Source organism: Ruditapes philippinarum, unplaced genomic scaffold, assembly GCF_026571515.1.
Source record: "Ruditapes philippinarum isolate M1 unplaced genomic scaffold, ASM2657151v2 ctg1916_1_1_1_1, whole genome shotgun sequence".
In the NCBI taxonomy this organism is placed as follows: domain Eukaryota; kingdom Metazoa; phylum Mollusca; class Bivalvia; order Venerida; family Veneridae; genus Ruditapes; species Ruditapes philippinarum.
In genome coordinates, this window is record NW_026858937.1 from 301,525 (window position 1) to 316,404 (window position 14,880).

At 29.0% G+C, this 14,880-nt stretch overlaps 1 protein-coding gene across 1 annotated transcript; it reads left to right on the forward strand.

Moving 5' to 3' along the window:
- The first annotated feature begins 10,194 nt into the window (after nucleotides 1-10,194).
- Nucleotides 10,195-14,654, forward strand: LOC132754741 (uncharacterized). Its single transcript, XM_060745428.1, has 6 exons — nucleotides 10,195-10,418; nucleotides 11,902-12,029; nucleotides 12,224-12,318; nucleotides 13,263-13,382; nucleotides 13,526-13,660; nucleotides 13,930-14,654. The coding sequence occupies exons 1-6, from the start codon at nucleotides 10,272-10,274 to the stop codon at nucleotides 13,953-13,955; spliced, it is 651 nt and encodes a 216-aa protein (XP_060601411.1). The 5' UTR covers nucleotides 10,195-10,271; the 3' UTR covers nucleotides 13,956-14,654.
- Nucleotides 14,655-14,880: the final 226 nt, after the last annotated feature.

Sequence of the window (14,880 nt, forward strand, 5' to 3'; positions counted from 1 at the left end):
AACTTTTTAAAATTTAAAAATTTATTTTTACATCAAAACCAGTTTTATTTGAAAGATATTTAAAAGAATTAATATTTTTAATAATTTACAGCAAAAAAACATGCAACTATATTAGACTCATTTTTTTTGGAAAAAAAAACCCTTTCGTTGGGTTCTTATTAATTTTTAACCTTATTAAAACCCCCTCTGCCAGTTTAATGTGTTAATTTTTCCTTCTATTTACGCCATATCAACCCAAACCTGCAAAAAAAGTTTAAAATTTAAGAAAAAACATAATTTTTGAAATTAATTTGTATAAAAAATTTAAATAAAACAAAACTAATTTTTTATAAAAATTGTACCTTTGATTCAATACCCTTTGAACCCTTTTCTTTTTTTTTCACCATGAATTAAATTTAAAAAACCTAGCTTATGTTTTTCCCAACTAAAATTGAGGTTTGTAGGGAGGGGGCATTTTGCTTTGTTAATTAAGCTCAAACAATTTTTTTTTTAAATTCCCCTGGTAAAAAAGATGTCTTTTCCCTTCTACAATTTTCTAAAATTAAAAATTTGAATCACCCAACTGTTTTAAAAACTCTTTTTGAACCAAATTCCCCTTGGCCCTTTTCTTTTTTTTCTATTCTTAATTTTTTTTCGTTAAAATTTTTTCCTTTGCCAGGCATAAAACATTATATTTTTGATTTTTTTGGGTTTTTCCTTTTTTTTTTAGTTTTTTTCAAAATTTTTTCTTCTTTTTTTTCATCCTCCTTTTTCCCCAAGTATTTTTCCCTTTTTTAAAACCTTTCCCTTTTCCAAAATTGCCCTCTCTTCTACACTGTTTTAAAAACATTTATGTTTTTCTTGCCCTTTCAACCTTTATTTGTTTTATTAAGAAAAAAATTATATGTGATCAAGTGCAAAATTTTTTATGTTTGGTTGTAAGTAATTGGGTTTAAAAAATATAAAAAACTTTTTTAAAATTTATTATTTTTAAAAAAACATGCAATTCTTTATTTAATTTTCTAAAATTAAACTTAAATACCCCTTATACGTTTTTGATTAATTTTAATTGGGGAAATAACAAAAGAAAATTTAACGGGGGCCCTTTTTAAATTTTTTTAAAACTAAACTTTCATACATTTTTTTTTTTTCCATTGACATCTTAAAAAAGTGTTATATTTTTTTTAATAAAATATCAAAAATTCAAACTGCGTCTTGCAAAAATTTTTTCAAAGCAGATATCTTTTTTCATTTGAGACATTGTAATTTTTTTCGATTCGATAACTGCAAAGGGGGTAGTGATATTTTTTATATAACCCAGATTTTCAAAAAAAGAAAAGGCCCCTTTCAAAACAAACAAAAAAGAAGCAGCGGTTTGACTTTTTTTCAAAAAAAACTTTTTTTTCTTTTTTAAAAAATCTGCCCCCTTAGTGAATAAAATGTTAAATCTATTTTTTAAAAGGTTTAATTACAAAATTTTATTTTTTTTTTAATGAGTTAATTTGTTTTTAAATTTTCATACGCCCTTTTTTTTCATTTCTTCTAGCAAAATTTTATCAGTTAAAATTGCTAGTAGTTCCAAATCCAAATTTTAAAAAGTTGATTTGGGTAGGAATTTATTTTTAAAAAGCAAAAAATTTTAAAATTTTTTAAAGTTTTTTTACATGTTTCAGCCCAAATTTTTTTCTAAAGAGGGGGCCCCAAAAAAAATTTTTCTCTTCATTTTTTCTCCTACTCTACATTCGTTCATTGTAATTTTCATAATATATACTGGTAAAACTCTTCTGTTAATTTTCTAATTTCATTAAATTGCATTTTGCTCTGTCACTCATTGTGTTTTTTAATTAAAATTGTCTTGCCACCTTGACTTTCATCTTCACTTGCTATATTTATATCTGTTAAGATTTCTTTGAAAGTATCTAATGTGTCTTGACTTGATTTTGTTTGCCATATTTCTTAATCCTAACAATTTATAATTGCCACTATTATCTCTTGTGGCAAAAGCCCCCAACTACTTCCATATTTTTGATGTTTCGACTGAGTGTAAAGTTGTATTTTGTTCTTCACATACACTTGACAATTGTTTCTTTACCAAAATTCCTCTTTCAATGTTCCAATTATTATTTGTGCTTGGACTAGGAAGTTTATTTGGAAAAATGTTCACTAATTTTAAACACACTTTCTATTACTTTACTTACATTTTATGTTAGTGACATTGACTATTCAATAGGCTATAAACACATATATGCATTTCTGGTACATATGTTCTTGTATGTTCATCATAAAAATCAATCCTTGTTGATTTTGGAAAGATTTTCATTTTTGAAGTTTTTAATGAATCAATATTTTCATTTAAATGCCTAATTCTTTCATTGTTTTCTTCATGTAATGTCTTAAGCTTAGTAATTTCATCAAGGAATCTAGTAACATCTTTTTCTGTATACTTTAAGTCATTTTCAGATTGTTCCAGCTTTCTATACTTTTCGCGCCAATAATTTTCTCTACTACATGTCCTTTTCAAATCTTTTTTTTTTGTAAATTAATTTTTTAAATTGTTTTCTCAATTTTTTGAATTCAACTCATTTGTATGTGATACAGATGCATTCAGTTTTAAATTTTCTTTTCTTTTCACTTCTGTCAATTCCTCCATCAGGCTACAAGTTTTGTTTTAAAAATAAATAAAAATTAAAGGTTTCTTTTTTTAAAATAAAATGTAACATGATCTTTTTAAATAAATTTGGTCATTGTTAGTATTAAATTCCAAATTCTTTACTTTTAAATATAAGTAATATTTTATCAGATTGTTAAACTTTTGTTAATGTGAAATATTATTTGAAGTCTTTATACTATTATTTAGGACTGTCAGACTTTGATGGAACAATTTGTATAATATAAGTAGAGCAGTATAATTAAATTTATTGATATCCCAAATTTTGTGAATCAATATTGACTTAATGAATGCTGAATATTTTCTAAATTTCTATCAATAAAACTGATATTCAAGAAGACATCCCTATTTATTAAAAGTTTATTACCTTTTCCCAAATTTTTAAATGTTTATCACATATAACAAAAGACATCACAGTGTTATTGCAAAATGAAGTGTAAAAAAATGGAGGCACAGATTAAAACCCTTTTAATGTATTATTTAATAATGAAAAGAAATAAGCTTTTTAGTAAAGCTACACATACTTCACTGCAACTGTTTTGTAAGACATAGCTATCAATTTAGGATCATCACTTGTGGCATGAAAAGGGTCAAGTCTTGGATGTAATACTTCATTCACTTTCTGTTTAGCTGAATCACATTTTTCTACTCTCTGACGGCATTTCATACATTTTTTTCAAAAATATTTCTAGATTACTTTCACCTTTCACACGGTGTCTAGATTTTTTTAAAGTTCGCATGCTTCTTTATTAAACGTTCAATGTTGTGGCCTGATGGTATTTTCAGTTTACTTGACATTCAAATGTATTTTAAATATTTAAACAGTGTTTATTACACCAATTTTGGTGACACTTTCAAATATATCCATAGTTAATGAATCCATGACCTGAAATTTCAAAACAAAGAAATAAAAAAAAATACTTACTTAAGAATATAGTGCACAGTCAAACTCACTGGCACAAACAACAACAACTATAACAATTGTAACTGAAATGAAATTGAAAAAAAAGAACAACAAATATAGAAAAGTTGATAAAAGAGGGATAATATTAGGAAAACTTCATTTCTAAAAAAAAACATGTTAACTTTATGTTACAAATGTACATGCATCCAATTAATTATTGTTGGCCTTAAGTTATGTTATTCAGCTAAATGGCTATTATTAATATTGTGCAACACATATATATGGGCAGATTCTATTCCTTTTTGGGTCATAGTGATATCTTTTTAATTATTGTTTATAAACATAGAACTTATTAGTGAACAATTATGTTGATTTTTGAATTAAAATGCATGCCCAAGCCCCTTATTGACTGTTATGTCATTCTAAGACAGAAGAAAAAGCAAAAATGACTCCCTTTAGAAGGGAAAATAAAAAATAATCAATGTATTGATAATGTGTGATGTACATGTATTAACTTATAAATATCTTGGAAAAAAGAATAATACAAAGATACAGGGTTTTTCATAATAAAAAGATACAGTAATCTTTCTTTTTTTAAAAATAGTCTACAAATTCTAAAATGTGCCTGAAAAGCATTTTTAAATTAATATTTTTTTGACCATAAAAAAATTCAGTTGAAAAAACCCAAAAAACTGTAAAAATTCAAATAAATAGAATTAAAAATTAAATTTTTTAATTTTTTAAAATAAAAAGACTAAAATTGTTGGAAAAACCTGAAATTTTTTTTCATTTGATTTTTATTTAATGTTGTTTTTTAAGCAGAAAAATTGAAGTCTATTGTTTTAATGGTTATTTACATAAAATCTTTTTTTCCCGGTTTTTGTTTTTTTCCTTTCGCAAGGGGGGTACATTTATAAATGGGGTGTGGAGTTATCGATCGTTAAAGGAAAAAAAACACCCTTAGGAAGAGAAATGGTTAAAATTTTTAGGGAAAAAATTGTTGAAACACATCCGGGAAAAAAAAATAAAAAAAAATAATGATTGAAAAGATCTTTTTATTTTTTGAAAAAAGTTTTTAAAGGGGTTGGGAAAAAAAAGGCCGATAATATTTTTTATTCCGGGGCGCGTTTTTTCCTCGTAACGCCCCGGTGACCATTTAAAGGGTGAGTAAAATTTCAAAAGGGAAAAATTAGGGATATCGGTGGGACTTGAAAAATTTCTTTTTTTTTTAAAAATTTGTTTTTATTGAAAGACACACGGGTAAAAAAGAAAAAATTTTCATCAAATAGAAAAAGCATCCCTTTTATACTTTTTCCTTTCAAATCGGTGAAAAAAACGTGTTTACCCCTTGTAAAAAATAGCGACTAATATATTTACGAATACCGTTGTGGTCACTGAGTGATGTCACTGATCTTTTTTCTACCGTCAATCTGAAATCACTCTAAGAATTTCTGAGGGTCATGTTTTGTCTTTGGTAGAGGGTAGAGTAATGTAACGTTTTTTTTCTTGAGATAATAAATCTCCAAAGGCCAAGCTTTGTTAAATCAATTAAAATTCAAAATTTCGTTCGGTTCCGAGAATTTTCCAAGTTGTTGGCCCCGGAAAAATGAAACGCATACGTAAAACATAGAATTGGATAAATACCGTCCAAGCACAAGAATTTAATGTAATTGTGTTTTGTATAAACTATACATCACGAATCTCTTTGAAAATTGTATGCTATAATAGCGTCAACGCACGTTTATTTCGTGTTATAAAGTCTGCAGAGTCCCTCGGAACTGTTGGAGCACCAACCGTTCCTCCCGGGCTCGGGCACCAACCGTTCCTCGGGACTCTGCGGAAAAACGTGCGTTAACCCTATATTATTATTATTATCAATATTATTATAATCAATATTATTATAATTATTTTTTTTCTTTCTTTTTTACTTATATTTAAGTGGCATTCTGCTCTTTTTTTCATTGTCAAGTTCGGCTAAATTGATTATATATTACTAACGATTGACTGAGTTAATGATGATTGCCCAACAGTTGATATGAATAAACTATACATCTGCCTAAAATATAAAAAGGTTGTTCAAATCATTTGTTATTATAAAACTGAACATTAGTTAATTATAGAAATTTCCATGTGGCACATGAATTATTTATCGTCCCGTGCGAAGTAAATTATAAATTTGAAAGGTATTTATTGCATTTTTTTTTTTACTTTCACCTGTTCACTACCCTTAGTTGGACATAAATGTATATTAAGTAACTGTTTTGTTATATTTTGTTTTAGGCATTATAATACATACGAAAATGTATTGAAACAAGACTAACCAGCAAGTATTCAAAATGAATCACTAAAAGGTCTCAATATTGTAAGGGCAAGAGACAGAGGATGTATAGACAGGCCGTATAAATATATACGCTCAATGTGGACCGCCGTATTTGACTGGCAACGGTTGCCTTCACCTTGCTTTACAAGTCGCTCAGTCGCTTAACCAACTCAATAGCAAATTGCTTTTTACAACAAAATGCATGCTATGAAATTTAAATGATTAAGTAGAAAGACACAAACATCTTTTTTCAGTCTTCATACGAATATATACAAATGACAGGTAAGATTTTATTTCGGAATATTTGCAAAACACTGGCAGATACATTGTCAAAATCCACTTCTTATATTTTCAGCATGTTTGAAATTAAATTAAAAGAGCATTAACCTCAACTGTGCATTATAAGTATTTATCCCTTAAAAATACGAAAGTAATATTAATTTTGATGAAAATGCAATTGCAATATAAAACTTACAATTCCCTAAAATTTCATTAACTGATTTATACTGATCATACTAAACGGGCAAGTTTATAGGGTATTAAAAAGACTTTATATTTATATTCTCCGGGTCGATAATCGATTTTGTAAGTATCGATTATCTTATTTGTAAGTATAAGTCCGAAAAGGACCAAGTGAAAATATGTAACTATGTATATATATATATTAGTACAGTTAATTAACAAATTTTCGAACATTTTTTTAATTTTATACAATTTGCAGCATAAAGATGCATTATGATTTTCTATTTGTAACTTTAATCGGAAATCATTTTAATTTCATATTACACCAGATCCACTGATTAAAAGGAAGATATCGGAAATATAAGAGAAGATGCGATTAATTTAAGCATTTCACTTTGATGAAATATTAAGCTTAATGTTATATTTTAATACTTTGTGATAACTGCACAAAAATAGATTTAATATCGTAATTTAAAGACATAAATAACATTGTTGTCAAATATCAATCAACAGAAGTGTGTGGAAACTTGGAAATTCAGAGATGTCTCAAAGTTACAAATGAAGATCGATGAAGCATGACCTGTTCATGAGAATTTTTCAGATGATTTCCCCTAAATTTATGACAGTTTTGTGTGTAAGATGAAATTTTATTTCATCGTGTGGGCTTTAAAAACAGTATTCTCACGAGTGGCGTAAAAATAAACAATTATAACAATTAACAATTCTAGTAGAAGAAAAAGTAAAACTATCAATCCACATTTCTGTTACTTACTGCGAATTTATATTAGACCTGGCTTTGTTAAATGTAAGCGGTCGCCATTTTTAAAAGTTGTGTATTTCACGGGAGGAAAATAATTGTGTTTGATTCAGAGGTATTACATTTGGATATGTTAGTCATACAACTTTTTAAAAGAAAGAAAACTTATTTGAAGATTGTAACAGACAATATATAAGTGTTAACAGAAGTGTAACATTCAAAAAGAGGCAAGGATTTTGGAAACTTGAAAGTTGAAAGGCTGCCTAAAGAACGCTGGGTTGTTTACTTATTCTTCGGGCTGATGGCTGTCATTGCTTTTCAAGTTTTCATAAAGCATACGGCAGTAATTGCTCGTAGGATACTTAAATATGCCCAAATGTCATCAAGAGCAGTTTTGCATGTGGAAGGAATGTATTTTTCAGACTGTAAAAATGAACCATATTTGGTGATTGGATACTTGAATGAATAGAAGAAAGTTTCCTTCTTTTTATTACTTTTGACATTTAACTTATTTGTCAATTGCAGCTTTACTTTTCAATTGCAGCTTTACTTTTCTCTGAACAGCCTGTTATTGTCAGAATTGTCAGCAAAAATAAAAAAGGTACCACATGGGGAAAATATTAAGAAAGTAGTTTCGTCATTGAAAAGTGTGAAATTATATTTTGATAATTTTCACTGTGAAATTATCAAATATAATTTTCACGGATACACTGAAAAAACATAAAATCAGTTTGAGTACTACAATTTTATGCAGAACCATCAAATGATTATTCAAAAAAAAATCCAATGGCTAATTATATTTCAAAGATGTTCTGCAACACTCCCTATTGGCTTTCAAAAAAGCGCCAAGAATATTTTTGTCTTAAATATATATCTTACAAATGCAACCACGAAAGCAGAATATGAAAAAGTACACTACGATACAACAATTGGTATCATCTATTGTCCGGAAATAGTGGATATAAAGTGTCTAATATTGTTTGGTCATTCACCGGATTATAAATGCCATACATATATTTGTGTAGCTTTCATACGGAATCCAAGAAAAGAAATACTGGTAGTTATATAGCAAATGATAGAAATTTAAGGTAAACAGAATATGGCATAAGCATATTATTATCTTACATGTATACATAATTTTAGCTGTATAGAATTTATTCTGTTTCCAGATTTTATTTCAAAATATCTCAATGACAAACTTTGATGATATTCATTGAATGATTCAAGGAACGAAGATATATGCGTTCAGGGTGTTCTCTGTATAGTTTTGGTCTACTCTTAAAGCACGTTTTTATTAAAGGTGGCATGAAAAGATATTTTAAGATTGTTTTTGTTGTTTATGTTTTAGCAATGATGCCAACTAAAAGGTGTGATATACAGAAATTGCGGTTATTGGATCAAAAGGATACAGCACAACAAAATTGAAGTTTATCACTGCATATATGATTTGACTCTATACCATGATATATTCTGACAATGTACAATGGAAAGGCCTTGTGTTTACACGTATTGTTAATCATAATGCAAATACTTGCTTATTGTACATTATCTGTAAGTTTTACACATTGTCTCACTCATACTCCTGATAGAATACAAGGCATATTCTTATGTAAAAAAAACATGAGAGGAACAAAACGCTCAATGATCACTCTCTTTACAGAATCACGTTCATAGAGATATATTTATCTACTGATGTAATTAAGAGCATAATAAGTAATATATTTAATGCTGTCAGCATAGTTATTGTATCACTCATTGGTATAAATTTTGTCACATTTACATTAATCATAGACCTCATTCAATATTGTTTTATTTCAGTCAGCATTAAAGTATGTATCATCATATACAGCTTATATCCTGCTGTGCTCCTTGTCGGCGGTTACGTGTTGCTGGAATTTTGTTGGGGATTCGTTCATGGAATGGCCCACATTCTTGATGATCCATGTTTTTATATTTCAAGTATATTTATAAAATTAAGTGCAATCAAATAAATAATAATCCTTTTCATTTTTTGTTTTCAAAGTCACATCTTCTTGTATAATATGCATGTAACTTGTGACAAGCTGTTTTTAGGATAAAAACAAATACCACATACCTATCCTTGAATGTGAGTTCTTTTAGGACATGTGGGACACTAAGTTATTTGTCGAATCTCGTTCCTCCCTGTATTCCTAAGGTGGTGAATTTATGTTATTGATTCGCACTGCTTTGAATCCTAAACAGCTTTAAGTTCCAGGGATTTTTATATCAAAATACAACAATGGAGTGCATTACAGTATTAAGCCTGTTCAGACCCGTGAGTGTAGAACAATATATTTGATCAATTAGAAAAGTCATGCTGTTCATGGCATGAATTTTTGTTGAACATAATATATAATGGATGTGATATTGATAAAGATATACATGAAGTTAATATTACACTTGACCTTTACGATTATGCGTGCCAGAAACTGTCCTACTGGTACATTTCTTTTTAAATTATAGACTTTATTCTAATGACAGAAATTACCTGTATCAAAAGTGCAACTTACAAGCAATACAATTTCAACGAAGAAATGGTAATAAACTCACGCTGTGAAATACTGGGTCTTGCAGTGTTTTCATTTGTAGGTTCATTCAGCAGACCGATCACGAAAATCACATAATAGATATTCGTCTGTTTGAAAATATCATTTAGTCTTTAAGTAAATAGAATATCATTTAGAATTTGTGAGCCATGTATAAATGCATACTAAATGGTAAAATGTAGAACAATTATGCTATATTTTATCGGTAAATAAGTCTAGTATATCGACTGTGTATAAAAAATTAAAAAAACAAAAACAAATTCGTTCGTGTTCATCAATAAGCATTTACAAAATCTAATTGATCTAGCGTACTAATAAACGTAAACCTACATTTAATTTATGTTAGACCAATCAATTATCGAGCAAAAATAAAAATCCTTTCTTAAATTTATCTTCATTAGCAAACCATTAGGAAGCTTAATGAATTACATACTTTTAAAATTGTCAACTTATAACACCCATAATATACTATTCAGCCGGCCTTATTTCAAACCAACCAATGAAATATTTTACATAATGGTCATGTGATAACAAGACTAAAATATATAATAATTGTGATACCTACACTCAGTTTATTAAGTATAAAAAATACAGAAAGGAAATAACATATAAACATGCGTCTTTACACTTTCGTGTTTGCGGTGTTTTGTGTTTTTGCAGGTTTAGCAGAAATTCCTAACTCCTACAGCGCTTTGCAGTCTTTCAGTGATGTAAGAATTCCGGTGTTTCAAACGTTAACCCAGTATGACTTTGATAAACTTGTAAGTACAATTGTGTTGTTTCCTCAGTAGTTTTTCAGCAGCAGACTGAATTTTAACACATTTTAACTCAAGGCAAGTTTGTAAAAAAAATTACAATTTCCAAAATATTTTCGTATTTTAACTGACTGAAAACTCTAAATCGAATATCTATTAACGTAAAATGTGTCGCAAGAACAAATAAAAATGTCTAATTGATGTAAACAGAAACAGTTTACCTCAAAATAATATTATATTGATTTAAAAAAAGGAAATATTTCACAGGTTTAATACTCACACCTGATAAAATAAAGTAGAACCTAATTTTCTGGTTTATTTCGTGACATAAACAGTTACAAATTAGAATAACGTGAAATGCTTAGATATGAAAAGATATCCGATATTTCATTTTAAAGGTTTACGTCACTTTGCCATAAATGAAAAAGTTGTCAGCTTAACCATGTTTACTCATTGACAATAAATGTATCAATCTTACATTTTAAAAAGTGTTCAACTTTTTGGGGGAATCAAGAGATAAGTTGCATTTTGATTATGTTTTTGTATGATAAATTGAAAGCGGAACATACCTAAAACAAGGTGTCGAGCCAAGGATTTCTTTGAATTATATAATAAAGTCGCAGCATAAACATGATGTTATTTTATCCTTCAATTCAATACTTTTACAATTTGATTACGTTTTTTAAAAACATTTCGACAAGAACAATTTTAAGTTTATGATGCCTGTTTAATCTATGACCAGTATACTGTGTTCCTCTTAGTTCACGGTACTTAACACTTTGAAGCAAGAAAGAAAACAACACATAAAACTTATGGTACAAAAATTGTCATAAGCTGTAACATATAGGTATTTTCTGCTGTATGACCTAAGGAAACACCAATAAATTTAGTCAAAATCAGTTTAAATGAGCCAGACGTAGACCATATGTCGGCCATTTTGAAAACAGTATATCATCATTTAGATCGCGGTAATGGTGTTTTATTTCAGTTTTTTCATGTTTCAGTTAGAATTTCTACATGTTATTTTGCATGATTTTAAATATTAAAAGTATCTTTACATTGTAACTCAAAATTTATTTTTTCAAGAAACAAGAACATTTAGAAAATGATGCTTGTTTCAGACGTGTGCACAAATTTAACATACTATTGTTGCTTTTTGCAGAATTTTGTAAAAAGTTGTTCTGTTTTACATAAAAATCTAGAGATTTTAAATATTTTGCACAAAAACTTTGTTGTTTAGGTGTTTGAATAAAATAAGTCAATTCTGACCAATTTTAACACTGGTTACATAAAAATATGCCATTATCGTGAAAATAGTGATGACGCGGAATTAATGATGTTGAGTATATCATTTTCCAACCAACATTGCTGCAATACATACTTTACAGACACGTGTTTTAATTCATTGTAAAGCAAATAATGAATTACTTATTACATATATGATAAATAATAATGTCAGGATGTTATGTAACTATTTTCTTTGTTTTAGGTTGTAGGTGCAAGTTTAAAAGAAGCATATATCTTGCTGCCCAACCCACCACCGTTTGCTGTCTCCAAAAATTACAACTGTAGGGTTACCGCGACCAAAGGCAACTACCAGCGAGTTTGCACAGGAATGTAAGTGCAAAATCAACTTTTATATTTTATTTAGAACGTCATGTAATATGACTTTTATACCATCAAATTTTATTTCATTCTTTCCAGATGATTATATTCTGATAATATTGTAACCCTAGATATATGTTTTTGAATAACTAGTGTTGTCTTAAGGTTGTATATTACGATAATATAAATTTATTAGTATTAATCAGTGATCCAATCTGCGAGATGTGCGTGGAATATAGCTTCCCATTAACTCTAGAGGCTGACGGAAACAGGATCTCATTTTCATACACAGATCCGAATGGTAAGTTACCAAAATTGTTAGGAATTTCTGTTTAAAGTTTTTATAATATTTCATCGACAAATTTTGTTGGTTTTTTGGTTTTGCTAAAATTGGTAATTGTTAGCATTCAACAAAAGGTGCTTAAAAATCAAATTTGTTTAATTTGACATTATATTTAGCAGATAAAATTATCCATTTTGCAAATTAATAGTCGATAGATACATATTAGATGCGACAGCTGAACGAATTCATGTTTCGATTTTATAGACCGCATACTTTTGTGTACCTCAAAAGAGGTGAACTGATATATAGTTATAGATATATAGTACAAATATGTTGTTTAAATGATTACGGTTGTTTGAAACCCCTTTGTGGTTATTCATTTATTTACGATATGTTTTCTCTGAGGAACATTGTATGCTAGGAATGACTTTGGTGCACAATAAAAATTTCCTGTGGTTAGTTTTGTTACTGACTGTTCCACGGCGGTGCCTTTTTGTGTCTTTCTGTTCCTGCATTGTATGTCTTTAATAGTTTATTTGTAATGAGACATTCTTGTCTCTGTTTCCCTCTCTTTTAATTTTTACCCAAGAAACCTTAATATTATTTTTATAAACTCATTATATTTTCTGAATAATATGTTATTTATTTATCATAAATGATTTTCTCCGTCCTTTCACCGCCCTTGTATCAACTTTTCTGTTTGTTACGCTGTATGAGCATAACTGTGGGTCCTGTGTTATGTCGGTACTGTTGGGTGCTGCATTAAGTGTATGTTTGTTGCTCATTCCTTACATATCAAAAGACGATCGGTGTTATTAAAAAGATATTAATTTTGAATGCGATGCAACTTTCCTTTTGCCAGTATTATGAAGCATTTTTTTGGACTCGATGATTCGAATTCAGTTTTCAGTACCTCACAGTTTACATTTCATCTAAATTTAGTGACATTACATCTATTTCAGGACAAACGGTATATGATTACTACTGGTCTCCTTACCCAAGTAAATATATTCTGAGATTACAATGTCCAAGTAACAGCCTTCGAAAAAATAATAAATGTGCACGGACAGGGACCAGGATAAGTATGATGTTTTCCTCCTAAAGATTATATTTGTTGTGTTTGCTGATAAGAAATATGAAAATTTATCATACTGTTGCCATTAAACTTTCATCAAGTGCCCATCACTTTTGTGTTAGTATTTAGTTAACATGGTACATATTTCAGCCGTTTTTCTGTTGGGATATGTTAATCAAAGTAATGCTCCATGGAAAGATATTGCCAAAGAAATCTTCAGAGCAACCGGTGTCGAGTCTGGAATGGTAGTTGGCATGAATTGGTATTACACAGAAAATACCGGAAGTAGGTGTTATTTTTTATGTTGTAATTTATTAATTTTCCTATAGAAATCAAAGGAGATATTCTTCAGTTACTTAAATACGACTTTTTAAATAAAGCTGATCAATAAGTTAACTTAAGTAAGTTTAATTTATTTTTGTAGTATCGTTAACAGTAAAATTGTTAAGAAAGGTTTGAAAATATTAGGTAAATCTGCTTGCTAAAAAACAGATACAGAGTATTTTATAAACAGAGCAAATGTTAAAATTATGTTTTAATTTGAATTATTTCAGCTCCATGTAATATTTGTAGCGGATGAGGAGACGTTAAATAAGCGAAAAAAAGAATAAAGTAGACGTTAAAATCCTAATAACATAACAGTCAAATACAGAAATTATTATTTTTTACTTAGTTCCGCCCATTGTTTTCTCGTTCAGGGCACACGCATTTTTTACTTGGGGACCATAAACAGCTTTTCATGGAATGGCTCTTACTTGTCACATTGAAGGTTCCGTGATAACCGCCATATGAACACATCTGCGGATGTTTCAAAATTCGAAATTGTACCAGTTAATGTTAAATGTTGAATTCTGCTTAGGCCGGTGCTAGGGGCGTGGACGGTAGTTTACATTTGACAGTACCGTCCATTAAAAGGCTCAGTCAAACCGAGCCTGCAACATTTTCAATTTTGCCGTGTTGGACTTTCTTTAGAGATTTTTATTTTCTCTATTTAATATGATTTAGCAATTTTAATTGACAGTTATTGTAAGTGCAAATACCGCCTAAGTTAAGCATTTAAACATGAAAATGATAATATATTTAAATAAGAATCATTTGCAGACATTAAACTATTTTGGTATTGAAACGTCTTGTTGTTCTTTCCCCCCATGTCATTTTATATACACTATATGTGATCGTACCCGCTCATTTTTATCTCACTATTACGGGGGTAGGCTGGGAAATTGGAGACCGCTCTTCGACAAAATAGATAAATACAGAATCCCTAAAGAAAGCACAACACGGCAAAATTGAAAATGTTGCAGACTCGGTTTGATTGAGCCTGTTCATTTTATCAGTGGAGCATGATTCATGGACGGTAATTACAAGCTAGCGTCCACGCCCTTTGCACCGTCCTAAGTAGTTTTCAACATTTAAAACATGCAACGGTGAAATTTGAGTTTTAAAAACAGTCACACATTGATATCACAAGAAGACTTGTTAACAGCCTGTTTATGCTATGAGCG

Excerpts from the sequence above, each read along its gene's own strand:
- LOC132754741 (XM_060745428.1), top strand. The coding sequence starts at position 10,272 with ATGCGTCTTTACACTTTCGTGTTTGCGGTGTTTTGTGTTTTTGCAGGT. Across the intron at positions 10,419-11,901 it reads AGTATGACTTTGATAAACTT|GTTGTAGGTGCAAGTTTAAA; the intron begins GTAAGTACAATT and ends TCTTTGTTTTAG. Across the intron at positions 12,319-13,262 it reads TTCATACACAGATCCGAATG|GACAAACGGTATATGATTAC; the intron begins GTAAGTTACCAA and ends CATCTATTTCAG.